General features: G+C 44.1%; 3 protein-coding genes across 7 annotated transcripts in view; 1 reads left to right on the forward strand and 2 right to left on the reverse strand.

Annotated features, from left to right (window-relative positions):
- LOC120941235 (hemoglobin subunit alpha-3-like) overlaps positions 1–3,888 on the reverse strand; it is a 59,915-nt gene extending 56,027 nt beyond the window's left edge. The window contains exons 1-3 of one of the 2 annotated variants that reach the window (XM_040354542.1): positions 3,708–3,873; positions 1,781–1,985; positions 517–830 (exon numbers count right to left, since the gene is read on the reverse strand). In XM_040354542.1, coding sequence (XP_040210476.1) covers positions 702–830; positions 1,781–1,985; positions 3,708–3,802 — 429 coding nt within the window. In that variant the 5' untranslated portion in view covers positions 3,803–3,873 and the 3' untranslated portion in view covers positions 517–701. Of the gene's footprint in view, positions 1–516; positions 831–1,780; positions 1,986–3,707 lie in introns of those variants that run through there. The other variant, XM_040354543.1, reaches the window with a different exon arrangement.
- RALYL (RALY RNA binding protein like) overlaps positions 1–23,542 on the forward strand; it is a 1,196,807-nt gene that overhangs the window by 500,133 nt on the left and 673,132 nt on the right. The window lies entirely within an intron of this gene.
- Positions 16,772–19,256, reverse strand: LOC120941231 (hemoglobin subunit alpha-3). Its single transcript, XM_040354538.1, has 3 exons — positions 19,083–19,256; positions 18,044–18,248; positions 16,772–17,083 (listed from the first exon to the last, which is right to left on the reverse strand). The coding sequence occupies exons 1-3, from the start codon at positions 19,175–19,177 to the stop codon at positions 16,955–16,957; spliced, it is 429 nt and encodes a 142-aa protein (XP_040210472.1). The 5' UTR covers positions 19,178–19,256; the 3' UTR covers positions 16,772–16,954.

Raw genomic sequence — 23,542 nt, forward strand, 5'->3', positions numbered from 1 at the left:
CCAGCATGTGCAGCCAGAGTCCCTCCTTAATGCAGAACCTCAAAGCCACCCATTAATTTAGGCACCCAAGCTCACCTAATGTTAAACTGCACAGATGCAGGCCATAGGCAGGGCCAGCTTTAGCATAAGGCTGTTCAGCCAGCCACCTTAGGGTGCCAGGATGGAGGGAGGGGATTTGGATTTTTGACCACTTTAGTTCCAGCGTCGGTTGAAAATGGTGCTGGGACCACGCCTTTGCCTGTGTGGACAAAAATCTTTACATCGGCCCTGGCCATAAGCCACCACTTTATCTCAACCTCCCAGTCACAGTCAGTAACCCTGCTGGCTTTTAATTTTTGCAGCGGTGGGTGGACCTATCAGGGAGAGAGGGAGATTTCGCCAAGCACTAATTTTTTGCTTTAACCTAATAAAGTCTGAGACTGAGTTGGCAATGGTAAGCCCTGGTTTGATTTTTTTTAAAGAGACAGAGCAATTGAATACTGTACATTAATATCAAACCATCAGAAAACAAAAAGATAATAATACAGTTGAGTTTTATTTAAGAGTACATCAGATTTATATTTGATGGACAATTTACACAAGTAAATACGCTTCAAAAAACATTGCAACTAGGTTGTAAATGAAATGGGCCCAGAGAACGCTTCATTGTATGTTGTTTCACTTGATGTGATTTCTGATGTAGCTGGTTATGCAGGGTGGATTTATCTATACTTGGAGGTGAGGACTGCAGAGACTAGAGCAAGGAATTTGTCAAAGGCAGCCTGAACCTCAGGAGTGAAATCACCAGGGAAGTGAGAAGCCAAGACCACCTGGATAGTGTGATTCAGCAGCTGCAAAGAGAAGTGGGGATATATTATTTTGTTGTACATAGACACACTTGTATTATTTAATAAAGACAGTAATGTTGAAAACTGCTTTTTGAAATATGTTTTTTTAATTTAATGTACTCGTAAAATTTAATGTACTCGTAAAAGAGAAGTATGCATTTGGGGATTATTGTAGAATCATACTTACCTAGGTGGATGCAGCATCGGTCCGATGTTGCATCTATCCCCTGGCGCCTCTTCACTGAGAACCGAGCGATCGAACACCGCCGATGGCTTGGTTCTCTTAGCTCTCCAAGCAGAGAGCTGCTGACTGTCAATCAGCATCTCTCCACTCTGCCCCTCCACGCTCACTGGAGGACCAAGAGGCTGAGACGGCCATCAGTCTGGACTGATCTGTGTGACGTCAGAAGAGAGCGGACTTCTGAAAACGGGGTCACAGAAGTGCAAAACGAATTGCACTCCTGTAACACATAGGAGAATCCCAGCCAAACGAGCTCAGGCTGGACTTATCCTTTTGAAGGTTACAGAGGTTAAAAGGTACCCAATGAAAGTATCTGGTGGAAGGTGCTCTTCTCCAAATCAAGGGATAAAATACTACCATAACTTTCCTGCCTATAATGGTTACTCTATGGCTTCAATACCTTCCAAGTTAGTGACCCAAAACAAATATGCATATCAAGAGTTTTGACTTCACATTTTATTGAGCTGAATGTAGGGAATAATCATGATAGACCAGAAGCTAGTATTTTTTCATAGGTCGGCAATAACAGCCTCTATGTTTGTCATAACAATTTTCCTAAAGACTGACACAAAATGTACAGTATATTGGTCACCTAAATGGCCACCTGAGTTTCAATATTATATAATGCTGCAAACACATTTAAGCACAATGCATTTTGTTCACCGGAATCAGGTTATCTTATTATTGTATAGAAATATTCAGTGTTACTTACAGCAAAGTTTCCTGGATCCACTCTTAGGTTGTAGGCGTGCAGGTCACTGAGGGTGGACAGGTTGCCAGCAATGTCATCCAGGTGATGGGCGGCACCTACAAGGGCATTTATAATCTTTCCACCATGTGTGTTGAGGTCAGCAGAGCCAGGGGTCTGGTCAAAGTGGGTGAAATAAGTCTTGGTCTGGGGGAAGCTAAGGAGAAGCCTAAACATAAAAATAGAAATAAAAAAAGAAACAGATATTAATACATGGAAATGATTTGAAATAATTCTATCCACACACACTTTTGACCTGATATTATGCTTCTGTGGTTAATATGGTAGGTTACGGAAATAAAAAAATTCCCTGTTATTCTGTAAGCATTTAGTAAGCACATTTTCCTTTAGCTACTGTTTGTATAGACACCAGGAAAGTTATCAAATTTGTACTCCTTCACTGATGTTAACACTAGCAGAAGAAGAATGGTGCTGTCCTTCAAGAAATTGACCTTAAGCCCTGATGAGATTCCTGGCAAGATTCTCTTGCCGGCTGAGTGTACACACACTCCATTCAAAAGAACCACCGTTCTTTTGAATGTCATGAACGTGGTGACGTCTTCGACTACGACGAGCACGTTCGTCACATTCAATGCCGTCGCTGCCATCTTGCTTCACCCTACCTATGCCTTGGAAGTTTATAGGAGAAAACAGCCCCTGGGATGGTACGGATTGTAAAAATAGAATGGAATTGTCAAAAAGTATATAAAAATAGAAAAGTTTATTTAGTATAAATCATGATAATCACAATATACAAAAGATTAGAAAAAAATCATTTAAGTACAGTCACCAATATATAGAAATCCACACCTGAATGCTGACAAATAAATCAGAACAGACAAGGGTGGATAAAAGCCGACATGTTTCGGAGGCAGACGGTTAGGTTAATTCATAAACCATATGCAAATTCCTTCTTCAGGGATTCTTAACATTGGTGTAAACAATAATATTTATTTTTTGGGATGGTACAATCCGTACCATCCCAGGGGCTGTTTTCTCCTATAAATTTCCAAATTTTGCCGGGATGTGATTGTGATTCTTTGGAATTGCATAACAACTGATTTAGCTTCATTATTTTTTCTTTATACCTATGCCTTGGAAGCTACCGCGCATGCGTCAAAGTCATTTCGAGCATGCATGGGTTTCCATGGAGAGGTAAGTATACACACGTTCGGGTTTCTCGGCAGGAAAACACTGCCGAGAATCTCACGGCAAGAAAATAGAGAGCATGTTCTCTATTTTTCTCGTTGAAATTCTCTGCAGTTTTCTTGACGAGAAACCTCAAAGCCTCGTACACATGCACGGTTTATTCGGCAAGAAAGCTGTGCCAGCAGTTTTCTTGCCGTTTATTGCCGAGAAAACCGAGCATGTGTACGAGGTTTTAGAATTATTTCCTTGCTTCATGCCTTGATAGTAACTATTTGCACACAAATGGTACAAAATGTGTGATATATAAAATGCCAGCAGTAGCAATCACTAAGGACTTACACCATGGGTGCTCAACCTGTGGCACTCCAGCTTTTGTGGAACTACAAGTCCCATGATGCATTGCAAGGCACTGACAGTTACAAACATTACTCCCGGATGCATGATTGGACTTGTAGTTCCATAACAGCTGGAGGGCCACAGGTTGAGCACCCATGACTTACATCTATCTTTTAATTTTCATTGATGCTTGACTTCCCTTGAAAACCAATTTTTTGTTTTGTAGGGTAGAGACAGGTTATACATTTTATCAGTAGTATATTGGCTTTTTAAAAAGACTATACACATGCGAGTTTAACTTGTTACATTAACCTAAGAACTCCTGTGCTGTTACATTAAACATCCAGTTTAAATTGCACACTGTATTTGTCTATATAAAATGTAACCAATAATAAAAGAACCTTACCTGGTCAAAGCCTCAGAGCCCAGAGCACTGCCCTGAGATCCAATCTTTCCGACTATGGAAAGCACAGCAGACTTCTCACTTGCAGATAGACTCATTGTGATGATCGGGAGTTGGTGTAGTCACGTTAGATTAGCTTGGCAACTCAAGAAAGGTCCACGTTAAACTGAAAATCTTGCCAGTTTTTAAAGCATTAGGATACCATTCACAATGGTCAAGATGCATTTCTATTGGCTGAAAACTGCATACCACCCATTAGAACTGACTTATCTTCTGAACCTTACATGCTGTATGTGCTGATATAGGGTAAGCATCTTATCACTATATACTGATTACAAAGCATATCCACTCCTTTTTGTGTTTGCTGAGCTATTGCTGATCAATGCAGTTCAACATATTAAATTACACGACATTCTACATATATTTTAAATGTACTCAATTAGATAGCATTTGAGTTGAAAACAATAGCTGTGATTGTTATAATTAATGTTTTATCTCTTTTCTATCCTTTTGGTTATCAAGAATACCAATCTAGGGCCAGATTCACATATAATTACGTTGCTCCTGGGCAGCGTAACGTATGTGATTTACGTTACACCGCCGCAGGTTTACAGCGTAAGTGCCTGATTCTCAGAACACTTACCTGTAAACTTGCGGCGGTGTATCGTAAAAGCGCTCAGCGCAAGCCCGCCCAATTCAAATGGGGCGGGCACCATTTAAATTAGGCGTGTTCCTGCGCCGAGCGTACTGCGCATGCTCCGTCGTAAATTACCCGACGTGCATTGCGCTAAATGACGTCGCACCGACGTCATTTGCTTAGACGTTAACGTAAATGGCATCCAGCGCCATTCACGGACGTCTTACGCAAACGACGTAGATTTTTTAAATTTCGACGCGGGAACGACGGCCATACTTAACATTGGCTGCGCCTCATAGACCCAGGGGCAACTTTACGCATCGCAAAGGCTACGGAAACGTCGTAAATTCTCTGCGTCGAGCGCGCGTACGTTCGGTAATCGTCGTAATTTGCTAATTTACATAAGCGACAGGGAAAACAACGTCGGCGACACCTAGCGGCGGGAAAAAAAATTGCATTTAAGATCTGCAAGCGTAAGAGCCTTACGCCTGTCAGATCTAATGGGTATCTATGCGTAACTGATTCTGAGGCCCCATACACACGATAGAATTTATCCTCGGACCGTTTCCGCGGATAAATCCTCTCGAGGATTTCTGCAGATTTTAATGCGATGAAGTGTACTCACCATCGCATTGAAATCCGCGCCGAAATCCTCTGGCGATGACGTGTCGCGCCGTCGCCGCTGTCATATAAGGAATTCCACGCATGCGTCGAATCATTACGACGCATGCGGGGGATCCCTTCGGACGGATGGATCCGGTGAGTCTGTACAGACCAGCGGATCCATCCGTTGGGATGGACTCCAGCAGATGGATATGTTGTGCATGTCAGCAAATATTCGATCTGCTGGAATCCATCCCAGGGGAGATATATCCGCGGAAAAAGATCCGCTGGCGTGTACACACCATAGGATCTATCCGCTGAAACCCATTTGCTGGGATTTATCTGCGGATGGATTCTATGGTGTGTACGGGGCCTAAGAATCAGTCGCATAGATCCCCGGGGCCAGATTAGGACTAAAGACGGCGCAAATGGTGTTATGCGCCATTGTAACGCCTTTGAGAATCTGGGCCCAAGTGTAGTTTTAAAACAAAAAGTCCAATTATTTCTAAACAACATCATACTTGCACCCTATATATTATTTTGAAAGTAACAAGATTTATATTCTTGTAAGAGACTTGTGTTAGGCCCCTTTCACACGGGGCGGATCAGTAATGATCCGCCTCCGTATGCTCCGTAAGCTCAGCGGGGATCACTCCGTTGATCCCCGCTGAGCCGGCGGATGACAGGGACCGCCCTATCTTTTCTCCACTCTCCCCTATGGGGGGATCGGATGAACACGAACCGTATGTCCGTGTTCATCCGATCCACTCTGCAGACGGAAGAAAAAAATAGGGTTTTCTTCCGTCTACAAAATCCGATCTTTGCGGAGGCGGACGATTACGGGTGTCAGCTGATGTTCATCCGCTGACACCCGCAATCACATAGGGACCAATGTATGTCTGGAAGCTGATTGGTTTCTATGCAGAGTCACACCAAATTTTGCATGCTTAAGTTTTAGTAAATCATCCACAGCATATTTCAAATTGTTACAAATGGGCAGTAATTACTCTCTTATAGTCACCAGACATACCAGAACTAGTATTTTGTATGTATAGCAAGAAAAGAGGGAAGAAAAGGAAGGGGGTGGCAAAGGGGAAAAGAAAACAGTGGGAGAAAGCAGGAAAGGTACCCAGGTCCAGGGAAGTGAAAAGGGGAAGATGAAAACCAGAGAGGGAGGAGGGGAGGAGAGGGGAAGAGGCGGGGATGGAAAGAGGAGGGGGAGGAAGGATGAGAAGGGGGGAGGACGGTACAGGGAGAAGGGGAGGAGAAGGGGAGGAGAAGGGGAGGAGGAAAGGTAAACACACGGGAGGGCGAAAAGGGAGAAACGAAAGGGGGGGAAGGGTTATGAAAAGGAAGGGAAAGAGGAAAATAGGGTGGAAGGGAAAAAGGACAGAAGGGGAATCAGGTCAGAAACTCCAATAGATGTTTAAAAATATCTACCTGAACTGGTAGAGTAAAAACATATAGAGCCAAGGGGAGAAGGAAAACTTACAAGGGTGCATAGAATGGTACACTACTAGCCCCACATATAACACAAACACCGCAGAGTTTGATCCCCCACAGTGCGCATGCGCAAAGAATCGCGAATGCGCATGCGTGCACAGATCAAGGCCAAAGGGTCAAAAAGGCCCAAGCCGCAGCTGACGCGAGTAGTGTTTGAGCTGGCCTCAGCTCAAGCATCATGAACTGTTCCCAGCCACCGTTCTCTTCTTTGGATAATATTCCCTGTCCTCACTCCCCTCCTTCTCCCCGTCTCTGCTTTTCCCCTTCCCTTTTTCACTACCCCCCACCCCCCCTTCCCCATCTATTAACCATGCTTATTATAGTTTGTTTCCTTGATTATTATGTATATTTTGTTACTCTGTTCCAGATATTATTCTCCTGATGAAGCGGTAAAACATATAGAGGATCACATGTCCTGTGAGGACCTACTATACCTTTTGTCTCCACCTTGGAGCACACAAAGTACCAGTGACACTCATGTATAGACAGTCTGTATTTTAAATACTATTTTGGTATGAACTTTGGAAATAGGGGGCCAGATCCACAAAAACCTGGCGTAACTTAAAAAATCCCATTTAAGTTACACTGCCTTAAAGTTTCTACCTAAGTGCCCGATCCACAAAGCACTTATCTATAAATTTCAGGCTGTGTAACTAAAATTCCGCCGGCGCAAGGCGTTCCTATTCAAATGGGGCGAGTCCCATTTAAATGAGGCGCGCTCCCGCGCCGGCCGTACTGCGCATGCGCGAAGTTACGTTACGCCGAGTTTTGAGGATCGCGACGGCTTAAAAAAGTTGCGTCGGGAAAAAAAAAAAATGACAGCGTCGCTCGGCATGCATTCCTGAGGGAGAACTCCATGCCAATTTTCAAAGAAAAAACCGGCATGGGTTCACCCCCCAGGAGCATACCAGGCCCTTAGGTCTGGTATGGGTTGTAAGGAGACCCCTCTACGCCGAAAAATCGACGTAGGGGGTCCCCCTACAATCCATACCAGACCCGTATCCAAAGCACGCTACCCGGCCGGTCAGGAAGGGAGTGGGGACGAGCGAGCGCCCCCCCCCTCCTGAGCCGTGCCAGGCCGCATGCCCTCAACATGGGGGGGTTGGGTGCTCTGGGGCAGGGGGGCGCACTGCGGGCCCCCCCACCTCAGAGCACCCTGTCCCCATGTTGATGAGGACAGGACCTCTTCCCGACAACCCTTGCCATTGGTTGTCGGGGTCTGCGGGCGGGGGCTTATCGGAATCTGGGAGTCCCCTCAAATAAGGGGGCCCCCAGATACCGGCCCCCCACCCTAAGTGAATGGATATGGGGTACATCGTACCCCTATCCATTCACCTGTAGGCAAAAAGTTAAAGTTAGTAAACACACAACACAAGGCCTTTTAAAATAATTTATTATTCTGCTCCGGATGCCCCCCCTGTCTTCTTTATTAGCTCTATTAGCAGGGGGGGCTTCTTCTTCCACTCTCCGGGGGTCTTCTCCGCTCTCCGGGGGGGTTTCTTCTTCCGCTCTCCGGGGGGGGCTTCTCCGGACTCCGGGGGGCTTCTTCCATCTTCTCCCCTCTTCCGCTGTTGACTCGGCGAACCCCGGTTCTTCTGCAGATGTCCGGTGCCTTCTTCTTCAGCGCTGGCTGCCTGCTATCTTTGTGTGTTAGCTCAATTTATAACAGGCAGCCGGCGCGGTCTTCTGTGACGTCAGGGTCTTCTCTTCCCTTCTTCCGATGTTGCCTCGTCGCCTGTTGTCGCTGTAATGATGGAAGCGCGCCTTGCATCCCATTTATATAGGCATCACCGTCCCATCATGCTCCGGTAGATACCCACGTGGTGGGTGCCTACCCACGTGCACCCACCACTTGGGTACCTGCCAAGGCGCGCTTCCATCATTACAGCGACAACAGGCGACGAGGCAACATCGGAAGAGGGGAGAAGAAGACCCTGACGTCACAGAAGACCGCGCCGGCTGCCTGCTAGAAATTGAGCTAACACACAAAGATAGCAGGCAGCCAGCGCTGAAGAAGAAGGCACCGGACATCTGCAGAAGAACCAGGGTTCGCCGAGTCAACAGCGGAAGAGGGGAGAAGATGGAAGAAGCCCCCCGGAGTCCGGAGAAGCCCCCCCCCGGAGAGCGGAAGAAGAAACCCCCCCCCGGAGAGCGGAGAAGACCCCCGAAGAGTGGAAGAAGAAGCCCCCCCTGCTAATAGAGCTAATAAAGAAGACAGGGGGGGGCATCCGGAGCAGAATAATAAATTATTTTAAAAAGCCTTGTGTTGTGTGTTTACAAACTTTAACTTTTTGCCTACAGGTGAATGGATAGGGGTACGATGTACCCCATATCCATTCACTTAGGGTGGGGGGCCGGTATCTGGGGGCCCCCTTATTTGAGGGGACTCCCAGATTCCTATAAGCACCCCGCCCGCAGACCCCGACAACCAACGGCAAGGGTTGTCGGGAAGAGGTCCTGTCCTCATCAACATGGGGACAGGGTGCTCTGAGGTGGGGGGGCCCGCAGTGCGCCCCCCTGCCCCAGAGCACCCAACCCCCCCATGTTGAGGGCATGCGGCCTGGCACGGCTCAGGAGGGGGCGCTCGCTCGTCCCCACTCCCTTCCTGACCGGCCGGGTAGCGTGCTTTGGATACGGGTCTGGTATGGATTGAAGGGGGACCCCCTACGTCGATTTTTCGGCGTAGGGGGGTCCCCTTACAACCCATACCAGACCTAAGGGCCTGGTATGCTCCTGGGGGGGAACCCATGCCGGTTTTGTTTTTACAAATTGCCGTGGAGTTCTCCCTCGGGAATGCATACCAAATGCCGTCGCTGGAATGGGCTTTTACATGGTGTGACTAGTTTACACTTTGTAACATCAGCCCTAGTTTTACACTTGCAAAATAACACTTACGGCGAAAAAACGAAGCTGGAAAGCTTTGTGGATCGCCTTAAGTGCTAATTTGCATACTAGAAATGGCATTTCGACTCGAAATGCCCCCAGCGGCGGATGCGGTACTGCATCCTAAGATTCGGCAGTGTAATTCAATTACACATGCCTGATCTTCTGCCTAACTTTGGAAAAAGCCTTTTGAGGATCGTTTCCAAAGTTAGACACAGACTGAACAGCAGTTAAGTCTGCGTATCTCTTTTGAGGATCTGGCCCTATGTTCTTATCTGTATGGATATTCTCTTTTTATCTCTTTGAATAAATAAAAAACTTTATTTTATTCAATGTGTATTTTTCCCAGTCGGTACGAACATAGTACATTTTTCCCCCCATTGCTGTCCCTCTTAACTCAGAAGTGCGCTGCCTGGAAAACGTTGCCCCTCACTCCGGTAGGTAGAGTCAACCTCATTAAAATGTCAGTGCTGCCTAAATTTCTTTATATCTTTAGACCGACCCCGGTACATATCCCCAATGCATTCTTTAAAAAATCTGGACAGCCTGCTTACCTCCTTTATCTGGAATGGTAGTGTCCCCAGAATAGCTAGGTCCACCCTTCAATTGCCCATATCGCTGGGGGGCCTTGTCCTACCATCTTTTCTTAAATATTACTGGGCGGCGGTCCTGGTTACACTGAGATGGTTGCTAGCGTAGGAACCGGCCAAACCCGCCTTAACATTGGAGGTGGCGTTGCTGGGGTCGTATTTGGAATTGCAGAACTTAATGCGCCAAGGTCAAATTCCAATATCACCTCCTCAATGAGAACTACTCTAAGGGTATGGGAGATAGTTAGGACCAGGGTTCAGAAACTCAATAGCTGGTCCACTAACACTCCATTGTGGGGAAATCCACGGTTGCCTCATTTCCGTACTATTCCAGATCCTGCATTATGGGCTTGGTATAAAGTCAAAACTCTAGCTGACGTAATGTCCCCTGATGGCCTAGTCACCTTTGATGCCCTGAAGCGGCAGAAAGGGCTACCTAACTGTATGTTTTTCCAATACCTGCAGCTCCACTGTGCATATCGATCCCAGTTCCCTGTATCTCCTGTGCTGGAGACTACTGGGTTCAAGCGGCTGCTGAGAACGGTGGAGGAGACTAAACCTCTCTCTGCCCTTTATTCAGTACTGGCGGGGTTGGACACATCCAAGGTCTCGCAGTTATTCTCGGTGTGGCAGGCGGACATGCCTGCTCTGGCTGATGACGACTGGGAGGAGGGCATCCAGCAGTACCTCCCCTTGGTAATATCCACCAGAAACAGGTTTATTCAGCTAAAGTTTCTGCACAGAGTGTATTTCTCCCCACAACACCTAGCTAGAATATATCCAAACAGCAGTTCAGCTTGCCGTAAGTGTTATTCAGAGGAGGGTTCCTTTTTCCATGTTGTCTGGTCCTGTCAGCATCTACAGGCTTTCTGGAGGGGAGTAGTCAATGTTATTAACTCGGTTGGCAAACTGACAGTGCCCCGTCGACTGTACAGCAATGGAGAGCCCTCATAAACAAGGCCATTCCCCTGTACAAATTAAATTACTTGGGCCGTAACTGCCCCCAAAAAATTGCTAAAATATGTGACTCCTGGGTTCTGGAGGAGCAACTGTCCCTGGAGTAGGGAACAGGGTCTGTGGCAGCAATTACAAAAAATTTCAGCCGGATACACTGTACTGTTTATATATGGAATCTGGGTCTCCCCCTCCCCCCCACTGGAACCCCCAACACATTCTATCCCAGCACTCCTTTGGGCTATCAAACCCTTCTCATGGAAAGTGACTTTCCGCATGCCCACTACCCACTGTCCGTTGTTCTTGTTCTTTTCCAACTATGTGTGCCCCTCCGAATGCAGTTAGTGACAATTTCTGGTATAGGATAAAATAGTGGTGTGGAATGTATAATGCTGTACCTGTGCCTGCTTTTGATTACTTTCATGCTTTGAGCCACCAAGATTCTCAGACGATCCCTGGGAGGGAATGTTTGCACAGGGTGCAAGGCATGTTTGACCCCTTGCAGGGTCGTTTAAAGGAGGTAAGCGAGCATTGCATGAGGTGGTGGGAGCACTCCGTTCATGGAGGTTGTCTGAAGACATCACACAAGCTTGTTTTTTTTTTTTGTACAACATAGATATACTCATTTTATGTTTTTTGTACTTTTTTCATATTATTGCAATATCAGTGTTTATCACCATAATTGTTTATTTCACTTTTACAGCGCTGTCACACTTATATTGTTTTTTATTGATTTCTGTGGGAGCACATTAGTGACAGCTGCAGTAAAAAGTTATCACTACTATATGTTTTTCTAAGTTTCACATTGCATACGATATTAGCGTGCAACTACCTAAATTTTCATTTATAATGCTGTACTCATCCTTTGTTTCCCCCCTTTCTTCCTTCCTGGTTGAAGGGAGTATCAATGGCTTTGTACCACCTACTTTGAGGTGTTTACGCTGTATTTGTATCCACTGCGTACTGTTTGTACCTTTTTGTTTTATTCTGTTTTTCTTATTTTTTTTTCCTGAAAAATAAAAACCATTCTGGCAGAAGCAGTAGCAATCTGAAATTTTTCATTATAAATGGGAAACTTTACTGACAATCAATAGCAACCTGGTGTATGGATGGGAGTGTAATTCCACTGGCATCCTTTAGCTGACCAACAGCCTATGCTGGCAATGCAGAAACCAGAACCTGAAGATATTTTCCACATATGTACAGTACGGTACAAAAAATTTAGGCAGGTGTGAAGAAATGCTGTAAAGTAGGAATGCTTTCAAAAATCGATATTTTAATTGTTCATTTTTATCAATTTACAAAACAGAAAGTGAGCGAAGAAAAGAAAAATCTAAATTAAATCAATATTTGGTGTGACTATCCTTTTGGCTTCAAACCATCAGCAATTCTTTATTTTTTATTTTTTTTATCAATACATTTTTATTGGGTTTATAAATTTACAACACTTGAGGTAGTTGCATTCAATTCTTATATACACGTTGTACACTCGCACAAGAATTAATGCGGTTTTGAAGGCAAAGGGTGGTCACTTTAAATATTGATATGATTTGGGATTCCTCTTATGTTTATTTACTTTCCATTTTGTTAAATGGTAAAACTAAACTATTAACATTTCTATTTCTGAAAGCATTATTCATTGACAGCATTTTACACACCTTCCTGATGTAATACCATTTGATTGGATTGTTTAGGTTTGGTCTTATATCATCATATAGTTTTGGTAATTGTGTTTGAATTGGGTGGAAATGCATATTGCTCTATGTATATTTTATACTGCCTTCTTTATCATTGAAATGTACATATAGCCATTTTTCATTTTGTATTGAATAGGGAAGGTGTAAAACCTCTATAAGTTGCTTTTTGTTTTATGTCTGCGTTTCCCAATTATTTCATATCCTGTTGAAAATGGGTGTCATTATTTAAAACCTCCTTAGTGTTCAAAAACTAGAAGAAAGATATTTTGGCTATACATACACTGTAATTAATTTAGATTGTGTAGATACTGAAAAGTTGAATGCTTGTGGTGCTGTTAAGTTTTACTAAATTGTGTCAAATAAATATCAGTCATGAAAACCCATGTTCACTCTAATAGGTGGATTCACAGAGAGTTAGGCCGGCGTATCAGTAGATACGCCGACCTAACTCGGAATCTGCGCCGACCTAAGTTTAAGTGTATTCTCAAACTGAGATACACTTAAACCTATCTCAGATATGACGGCTTGCACCGTCGTATCTTAGGTTGCAATATTTAGGCTGGCCGCTAGGTGGCGCTTCCATTGCGGTCGGCGTAGAATATGTAAATCACTAGATACGCCTATTCACGAACGTACGCCCGGCCGACACAGTACAGATACGCCGTTTACGTAACGCATTATCAGGGCTAAAGTTATTCCATCAAATAGCTGGAATAGTAATGTTAAGGAAGGTCGTTGTTCCCGTGTCGAAATTTGAAAATTTTACATCGTTTGCGTAAGTCGTCCGTGAATAGGGATTTACGTACTTTACGTCCACGTCAAAAACAATAGGACCGTGCGGCGTACTTAGCCGCAATGCACACTGGGATATGCGCCGTTCCAAAAAAACGTCAATCACGTCAGGTCAACCCAAATTAACATAAAACCCGCCCCCTCAGCCTATTTTGAATTAAGCATGCTTACACCCGCTGCATTTACGCTACGCCACCGTAAGTTAGGAGGCAAGTACTTTGTGAATACAGTACTTGCCTCTCTGACTTAAGGCGGCGTATCGTAAATACAATACGCTACACCGCCTTAAAGTTGCGCGCCCCTACCTGAATCTAGCTATAAATATTTGAATAAACAGATGACATATTGAGAGTTTTTTTTATTTATTTTTTAGCCCAAAACCTGGTTTGATTTTTGAAAAAAATGTTTTTATTGTTTTCAATAACAAATCTAGTATTCAATAAAACATTCAAAGACCGCTCACCACAATACGATCAGCCATCCCAAAAACAAAACAAAACATATATGGCTAGATTCACGTACGGCGGCATAACTTTCTGTGGGCGTAGCGTATGTTATTTATGCTACACCGCCGCAATTTAGATGGCAAGTGCAGTATTCACAAAGCACTTGCTCCATAAGTTGCAGCGGCGTAGCGTAAATTGGCCGGCGCAAGCCCGCCTAATTCAAATGTGAAAGAGTGGGCGTGTTTTATGTAAATTAATCGTGACCTCGCGTAAATGGCGCTTCGAACGAACGGCGCATGCGCCGCCCGTGAAAGTATCCCAGTGCTAATGCTCCAAATCACGTCGCAAAAAATCAATGTTTTCGACGTGAATGTAACTTATGCCCAGCCCCTTACACGGACGAGTTACGCAAACTACGTAAAACGTGAAAAATTTGACGGCTGTCTGACATCCATACTTAGCATTGGCTGCGCCATGTTTTTGGTGGTTTATCTTTACGCCTGAAAAGGCCTTACGTAAACGGTGTATTTTTACAGCGACGGCCGTGCGTACGTTCGTGAATAGGCGTATCTTGCCGATTTACATTTTCTAGGCCCCTAGCAGCCAGCGTAAATAGACAGCTAAGATATGACGGTGTAGGAGACTTACGCCGGTTGTATCTTACCAACATTTAAGCGTATCTCAATTTGAGCATACGCTTAAATGATGGCGCGGATTCGGACTTACGACGGCGAGTCTACCTGAATCTAGCCCATAGTACATAAAAAAGAAGTGCATAACATTGGACATGTACATGAACATAGCCTGTGAAGCTTGCTAACCTGACCCACACCGCACCCTCCCATAATTAACTAAAAGCATGAGGATCCATGTTAAAAAACTACCAAAACTCTCCAGATAATGTAATTTGTGTGTCCCACCATACAATTTTGCTGAAATCCCACCAACCAGGTGATGAGTTGCATATCAGAAAGTCTCATAGAACAGAAAGGATAACATAGAACAGAAAGGTTAAAACTAGTCTGTTACAGTGAAGCCTGTACACACGATCGGTCTATCCGATGAGAACGGTCTGATGGACCATTTTCATCGGTTAACCGATGAAGCTGACTGATGGTCAGTCGTGCCTACATACCATCGGTTAAAAAAACGATCGTGTCAGAACGCGGTGACGTAAAACACAACGACGTGCTGAAAAAAACTAAGTTCAATGCTTCCAAGCATACGTCGACTTGATTCTGAGCATGCGTGGACTTTGGTTGTGCCTACTAACGATCGGTTTTTAACTATCAGTTAGGAATCCATCGGTTAAATTTAAAACAAGTTGGCTTTTTTTTAACCGATGGATAAATAACCGATGGCGCCCACACATGATCGGTTTGGACCGATGAAAACGGTCCATCAGACCGTTCTCAACGGTTTAACCGATCATGTGTACGCGGCCTGAGAGGTGAGGCCATCCATCCGCCCAGGACCTTATCAAATTTGAGAAGCACACCCCTGTTCAGATACGTGGCTTTATAAAAGGGTAGTGCCTTATTCACTAAAACCTTCCAGGACTCTATCAATGGAGGAGTAGAGATCTTCCAAGACAGAACTATGTGTTTCCTATCATGAATAAATAATAGAGCAAGTAATACAGCTGTAGTAGGGGCCAAATCATCCACCAGCCCAAGCAGGCAGTGCCTTACAGAAGGACTTAAAGAGATAGTTGTCACCTCCTGTACACACATCACAATATCCTTCCAGTATTTCTGTATACCAGGACAATCCCAGAAGATATGCATACAGTCAGCCTCCCTTGCAGAACAATGCCAGCTTTTGGAGCTCATCCTCCCTTAGCATGGATTCAATGGCAGACCCTGAGTACGAAACTCTTACATGTTTAAACTGTGTTTGGTTTGCTTGTCTTAGCTGTATATAACAAAAAAAAAGGTATTTGGCAACTGATGTAGAGACTTCAGCTCCTCAAAAGACATCAGCTACACATTTGTGGTGACAATCTTTTTAATCCCGAATTTCATCCAGACCACTGGATCTTTAAAGGAAAAAAATTGGGGCAGATTGGGATTTCTCAACAAAGAGAGCTGCTGACTGTCAAACAGCAGCTCTCCGCTCTGCTCCCTTCTCGCTCACTAGAGAGCTGAGCTGTAGAGGGGCATGGAGTAGCCATCTCAGGCTCTCAGCGGCTTGCTGAGAGCCTGAGAAGGGTATCAGTCCAGGTATCCAGACTCCCATTGTTGGGATAACACTGTGCCTGGACTGATTTCTGTGACATCAGCAGAGAGAAGACTTCAGTCCCCTCTCTGCTGAAAATGGGTCATAGGAGTGCAAAATGATTTGCACTCACGTGATCCATAGGAGAAGCCCAGCCAAACTAGCTTTGGCTGGACTTCTCCTATAAAGCGGAGTTCCACCCAAAAATGGAATATTCCGCTCGTTGTACCTATCTTTCACAGGTATCCTGTTCCAAGTTCCAGGAGCCTCAGTCGTGGGTATTGACGTCACCGCCCTCTTCCTTCCTCCTCTTTCCCTGGCCGCCGGGCCAGTAGGAGAGAGGAGCGGAGCCTGGCGCATGCGCAGTAGGGTTCCCATCGTGAAGCAGTAAGGCTTCACTGCCGGGTTCCCTTATTTGCAATGGAGGTGGCATGCACCCGACAGCTGATGGGGACGGGTAAGTGCCTAAATATTAAAAGTCAGCAGCTGCAGTATGTGCAGCTGCTGGCTTTTAAATTTTTGCATTGGTGGGCGGACCTCCGCTTTAAGTAAGTTCACCCTTCCTGTCAGGGAGAGAGGGAGATTTTCGCCAAGCACAAATTTGCTTCAACCTAATAAAGTCTGAGACTGAGTTGGTAATGGTAAGCCCCTGGTTTGATTTTTTTTAAAGAGGCACAGCAATTGAATACATTAATATCAAACCATCAAAACACAAAAAGATAATAATACAGTTGAGGCAGAAATGGAAAATATTTTCAGTTTTATTTAAGAGTACAACAGATTTATATTTGATGGACAATTTACACAAGTAAATACACTTCAAAAAACATTGTAACTAGGTTGTAACTGAAATGGGCCCAGATAACGCTTCATTGCATGTTGTTTTACTTTCTGTAATTTCTGATGTAGCCAGTTATGCAGGGTGGATTTATCTGTACTTGGAGGTGAGGACTGCAGAGACTAAAGCAAGGAATTTGTCAAAGGCAGCCTGAACCTCAGGAGTGAAATCACCGGGGAAGTGAGAAGCCAAGACCACCTGGATAGTGTGATTCAGCAGCTGCAAAGAGAAATAGAAAATATATTATTTTTGTGTACATAGACACACTTGTATTATTTAATAAGGACAGTACTGGTCAAACTGCTTTTTGAAATATATATTTTTTTAATTTAATGTACTCTTAAAAGAGAAGTAAGGGTTTGGGGGTTATTGTAGAATCATACTTACCTAGGTGGATGCAGCATCAGTCCGATGCTGCATCTGTCCCACGGCGCCTCTTCACTGAGATCCGTGCGATCAAACATCGCAGATGGCTCGGTTCTCTCAGCTCTCCAAGCAGAGAGCTGCTGACTGTCAATCAGCATCTCTCCAATCTGCCCCTCCACGCTCACTGGAGTGCTGAGACAGCCATCAGTCCAGCCACCTGGCAGTGCCAGACTCCCAGAGTCAGGATGATGCGGGGCCTGGACTGATCTGTGTGAAGTCAGCAGAGAGTGGACTTTAGACCGCTCTCTGCTGAAAACAGGTGACAGGTGTGCAAAACAAATTACACTCCTGTTACCCATAGAAGAAGCCCAGCCAAACGAGCTCAGGCTGGACTTATCCTTTGAAGGTTACAGAGCAAAGAGCTTCTTTAAAAGGGTACCCGATGAAAGAATCTGATGGAAGGTGCTTTTCTCCAAATCAAGGGATACAATTCTACCTACCATACCTTTCCTGCCTATAATGGTTACTCTCTGGCTTCAATACCTTCCAAGTTAATGACCCATAAAAAATATGAATGTAGAGAATAATCATGATAGACCAGAAGATAGTATTTTTTCATAGGTCAGCATTAACAGCCTTTATGTTTGACAACTTTCCTAAAGACTGACACAAAATGTTCAGTTTATTGGTCACCTAAATACCCACATGAGTTTCAATATTATATAATGCTGCAAACACATTTAAGAGCAATGCATTTTGTTCACCTGAATCAAGTTATCTTATTATTGTATAGAAATATTCAGTATTACTTACAGCAAAGTTTCCTGGATCCACTCTTAGGTTGTAGGCATGCAGGTCACTGAGGGTGGACAGGTTGCCAGCAAGGTCATCCAGGTGATTGGCGGCACCTACAAGGGCATTTATAATCTTTCCACCATGTGTGTTGAGGTCAGCAGAGCCAGGGGTCAGGTCAAAGTGGGTGAAATAAGTCTTGGTCTGGGGGAAGCTAAGGAGAAGCCTAAACAAAAAGAAAAACAAAAAAGAAACAGATATTATTACATGGAAATGATTTGAAATAAATGTACAGTATCCACACACACACCTCTGACCTGATATGATGCTTCTCTGGTTATTGGTAGGTTAGTAATAACTAATTCCCTGTTAAACTGTAAGCACATTTTTCCTACTGTTTGTATAGACACCAGGAAATCAAAGTTATCAAATTTGTATTCCTTCACTGTTGTTAAAACTAGCAGAAGAAGAACGGTGCTGTCCTTCAAGAGATTGACCTTAGACAAAATGATTTCCTTGTTTCATACATTGATGGTAACTATTTGCACACAAATGGTACATAATGTGTGATATATAAAATACTAGTAGTAGCAATCACTAAGGACTTACACCATGTGTGCTCAACCTGTGGCACTCCATATTTTGTGGAACTACAAGTCCAACGAGGCATTGCAAGGCACTGACAGTTACAAACATTACTCCTGGAGGCATGATTGGACTTGTAGTTCCACAACAGCTGGAGGGCCACATGTTAAGCACCCATGACTTACATCTATCGCTCAATTTTCATTGATGCTTGACCTCCCCTGAAAAACAATTTTTTTGTTTTGTAGGGTAGGGACAGGTTATAAATTCTATCAGTAGTATCTTAGCTTTTTAAAAATACTATACACATAGATCATAGAACTAGAATGACTTAACCCATGTAATAAATACAACTTTGTAAGTTTAACTTGTTACATTAACCTAAGAACTCCTGTGCTGTTACATTAAACATCCAGTTGAAATTGCACACTGTATTTGTCTATATAAAATATAACCAATAATAAAAGAACCTTACCTGGTCAAAGCCTCAGAGCCCAGAGCACTGCCCTGAGATCCAATCTTTCCGACTATGGAAAGCACAGCAGACTTCTCACTTGCAGATAGACTCATTGTGATGATCGGGAGTTGGTGTAGTCACGTTAGATCAGCTTGGCAACTCAAGAAAGATCCACGTTAAACTGAAAATCTTGCCAGTTTTTAAAGCATTAGGATACCATTCACAATGGTCAAGATGCATTTCTATTGGCTGAAAACTGCATACCACCCATTAGAACTGACTTATCTTCTGAACCATACATGCTGTATGTGCTGATATAGGGTAAGCATCTTATCACTGTATACTGATTACAAAGCATATACACTCCTTTTGTGTTTACTGAGCTATTGCTGATCGTTGCAGTTTAAAATATTAAATTACACGGCATTACACATATATTTTAAATGTACTCAATTAGATAGCATTTGAGTTGAAAACGATAGTTGTGATTGTTATAATTAATGTTTCATCTCTTTTCTATCATTTTGGTTATCAAGAATACCAATCAAGTGTAGTTTTAAAAGAAAAAGTCTAATTTCTAAACAACATCATACTTGCACCCTATATACCATTATTAAGTAACAAGATTTATATTCTTGTAAGAGACATTTGTTAGTCATTAAAGCATGTCTAGTATGACCTAATATAAGTAGACACAGTAAGGAGGGGATTTACTTAAACTGGAGGACACAGAATCTGGTGAAGCTGTGCATGGTCGCCAATCAGCTCCTTGCTATTTGGTTTCTATGCAGAGCTGCACCAAATTTAGCATGCTTCAGTTATAGTAAATCATCCCCAGTATATTTCAAGTTATTAAAAATGGGCAGTAATCACTCTTTTATAGTCACCAGACTTACCAGAACTAATATTCCATATGTATGGCAAGAAAAGAGGGAAGAAAAGGAAGGGGGGTGGGAAAGGGGAAAAGAAAACAGTGGGAGAAAGCAGGAAAGGTACCCAGGTCCAGGGAAATGAAAAGGGGAAGATGAAAACCAGACAGAGGGGGGAGGGGGGAAAGGAGGAGTGGAGGGGAGGGAAAGAGAAGGTGGGAGGAAAAAGGAGGAGGGGGAAGGGGAGACAGGGAGAAGGGGGGATTAAAGGGAAACACAAGGGAGGGGGAGAAAGGAAAGGGGGGAGAAGGGTTATGAAAGGGAAAGGAAGGGAAAGAGGAAAATGGGGTGGAATGGAAAAAGAACAGAAGGGGAATCGGGTCACAAACTCCAATAGATGTTTATAAATATCTACCTGAACTGGCAGAGTAAAAACATATAGAGCCAAGGGGGGAGAAGGAAAACTTACAAGGGTGCATAGATTGGTACACTCTTAGCCCCACATATAATACAAACATCGCCAAGTCTGATCTACCACAGTGCGCAAGAGGAATCGTGAATGCGCATGCAAGCACAGATCGAGGCCAAAGGGCCAAGAAGGCCCAAGCCACTTTTCCCTTCTTTGGATAATATGGGGGGCTAGTGTACCTTTCTACGCACCCTTGTTTCCTTGTTACCTAGTTTCCTTCTCCCCCTCGGCTCTATATGATTTTACTCAGCCAGTTAAGGTAGCTATTTATAAATATCTATTGGAGTCTTTGACCTGTTTCCCCTTCTTCCCTTTTTCTCTCCTTCCCCCTGTTTTCCTCTCTCCCTTGCTTTTTCATAGCCCTCCCCCTCCCTTCCTTCCCTCCCCCCCCCATTCCTTGTGTTTCCCTTTCCTCCCTCCCCTCCTTCTCCCCCTCTCTGGTTTGCCCTTCCAATTCCCTGGACCTATGTTCCTTTCCTCCTCTTTTATGGTTTTTCCCACTGTTTTCTTTTCCTCTTTACCCTACCCCCCCCTTTTCCCTCCTTTTCTTCCCTCTTTTCTTGTCATACATATGTTTATGATCTATACATACATGTATATTTTTGTTTAATTGCTACAGAGGATACGTTTTCTCCACTTGTACATGTCCCCCATATATGCCGTAGGGGAACGTCAACGGTGCCTTGGCCTTGGCTCTGTGCACTGGTCTATGGGTAAGCGGCAGCGCTCCCCTTCCCCATCTATCAACCATGCTTGTTATACTTTACTCCTGTGTTGTTTCCTTGATTATTATGTATATTTTGTTACTCGGTTCCAGATATTATACTCCTGATGAAACGGTAAAACATGTAGAGGATCACATGTCGTGTGAGGACCTACTATACCTTTTGTCTCCACCTTGGAGCACACTAAGTATCAGTGACACACATGTACAGTATAGACAATCTGTATTTTACTGTTACTGTATTATATTATATTTTACTATACTATTTTGGTATGAACTTTGGAAATGATGTACTTATCTGTATTTGGATATCCTCTTTTTATCTCTTTGAATAAATAAAAAACTTTATTTTATTCAATGTGTATTTTGTCCAATCGGTACTAACATAGTACATTTTTCCCCCGGTGCTGTCCCTCTTATCTCAGAAGTGCGCTGCCTGGAAAACGTTGCCCCTCACTCCGGTAGGTAGAGTCAACCTCATTAAAATGTCAGTGCTGCTTAAATTTCTTTATATCTTTAGACAGACCCCGGTACGTATCCCCAGTGCATTCTTTAAAAAACTGGACAGCCTGCTTAACCTCATTAATCTGGAATGGTAGTGTCCCCAGAATAGCTAGGTCCACCCTTCAATTGTCCATATCGCTGGGGGGGCCTTGCCCTACCATGTTTTCTTAAATATTACAGGGCGGTAGTCCTGGTTACACTGAGATGGTGGCTAGCGGAGGAACTGGCCAACCCTGCATCAACATTGGAGGCGGTGTTGCTGGGGTCGTATTTGGGGAACTTAATGCTCCGAGGGCCAAGGTCGAATCCCAATATCACCTCCTCGATGAGAACTACTCTAAGGGTATGGGAGATAGTTAAGACCAGGGTTCAGAAACCCAATGGCTGGTCCCCTCACACTCCATTGTGGGGAAATCCACGGTTGCCTCATTTCCGTACTATTCCAGATCCTGCATTATGGGCTCGGTATGAAGTCAAGACTCTGGCTGACGTAATGTCCCCTGATGGCCTAGTCACGTTTGACATCCTGAAGCGGCAGAAAGGGCTACCTAACTGTACGTTTTTCCGATACCTGCAGCTCCGTCGTGCATATCGATCCCTGTATCTCCTGTGCTGGAGACTTCTGGGGTCAAGCGGCTGCTAAGTACGGTGGAGATGACTAAACCTCTCTCCGCCCTTTATTCAGTACTGGCGGGGTTGGACTCATCCAAGGTCTCGCAGTTGTTCTCGGTGTGGCAGGCGGACATACCTGCTCTGGCTGATTACGACTGGGAGGAGGGCATCCAGCAGTACCTCACCTTGGTCCGCCAGAGACTGGTTTATTCAGCTAAAGTTTATGCACAGAGTGTATTTCTCCCCACAACGCCTATCTAGTATATATCCAAACAGCAGTCTAGCTTGCCCTAAGTGTAATTCAGAGGAGGATTCCTTTTTCCATGTTGTCTGGTCTTGCCAGCATCTACAGGCTTTCTGGAGGGGAGTAATCAATGTTATTAACTCGGTTGGCAAACTGACAGTGCCCTGTGACCCGATACCACTACCACTGTTACTTGGGATAGTGGAAACATTGGCAGCTCCCCAGTCTAAGAAACTTTTTGTGTTCTATGAGCCCTTCTATGCCAGGAAGGCGATTCTGCTGCAGTTGAAGGGGAGCTCCCCACCGACTGTACAGCAATGGAGAGCCCTCATAAACAAGGCCCTTCCCCTGTACAAATTGCTAAAATATGGGACAACTGGGTTCGGGAGGAGCAGCTGTCCCTGGAGTAGGGAACAGGGTCTGCGGCAGCAATTACAACATTTTCCTGTCTTTGGAGACTAGTAGGGGAACTGTCTTTGTTCTCAATTTCTTATCCTAGAGTTTATACTATACTTACACACATACTGTAGATCTACACTAAACCGCAAATCTAGCCTGCCAAATATTGGGCGCTGGCTGTCAAAATACCCTAGTGTATGGCTAGCTTTAGTATCATACTAACAAGATTAGATATCTTAGCCACACACGGCACGCTACGGTTGGGTATGGAGAGGCCATAAGCAAGTTTGCATACACTGTGTCAGTACTCCTAGGACCAATACCTGGAAGAGTAGAGTAAACTCTCATTCTCCTGTTGGCTGCTTGGTTGTAAGTGTATAGACTCAGAGTGAGTAAACTGTTATAACCCAATACATTGGACTGCAAAAAAAAATTACAAACTTAGCAGGGACAGTAGAAAACAAGACCCAGACAGACTGCACTGGCAGAAGCAGCAGCAATCTGAAATGTTTCATTATAAATGGGAAACTTTACTGACAATCAATAGCAACCTGGTGTATGGATGGGTTTGTAATTTCACTGGCATCCTTTAGCTGAACCAACAGCCTATGATGGCAATGCAGAAACCAGAACCTGAAGATATTTTCCATATATGTA

This window comes from Rana temporaria, chromosome 5 (assembly GCF_905171775.1).
Source record: "Rana temporaria chromosome 5, aRanTem1.1, whole genome shotgun sequence".
NCBI classification, from domain to species: Eukaryota; Metazoa; Chordata; class Amphibia; order Anura; family Ranidae; genus Rana; species Rana temporaria.

Bases quoted from the DNA above. Each gene is read 5' to 3' on its own strand.
- LOC120941231 (XM_040354538.1), bottom strand. From the start codon at position 19,177: ATGAGTCTATCTGCAAGTGAGAAGTCTGCTGTGCTTTCCATAGTCGGA. The intron at 18,249-19,082 runs GTAAGGTTCTTT...CTTTTTGTTTAG, and splicing joins GGCTCTGAGGCTTTGACCAG to GCTTCTCCTTAGCTTCCCCC. The intron at 17,084-18,043 runs GTAAGTAATACT...TTCTCTTTGCAG, and splicing joins TGGATCCAGGAAACTTTGCT to CTGCTGAATCACACTATCCA.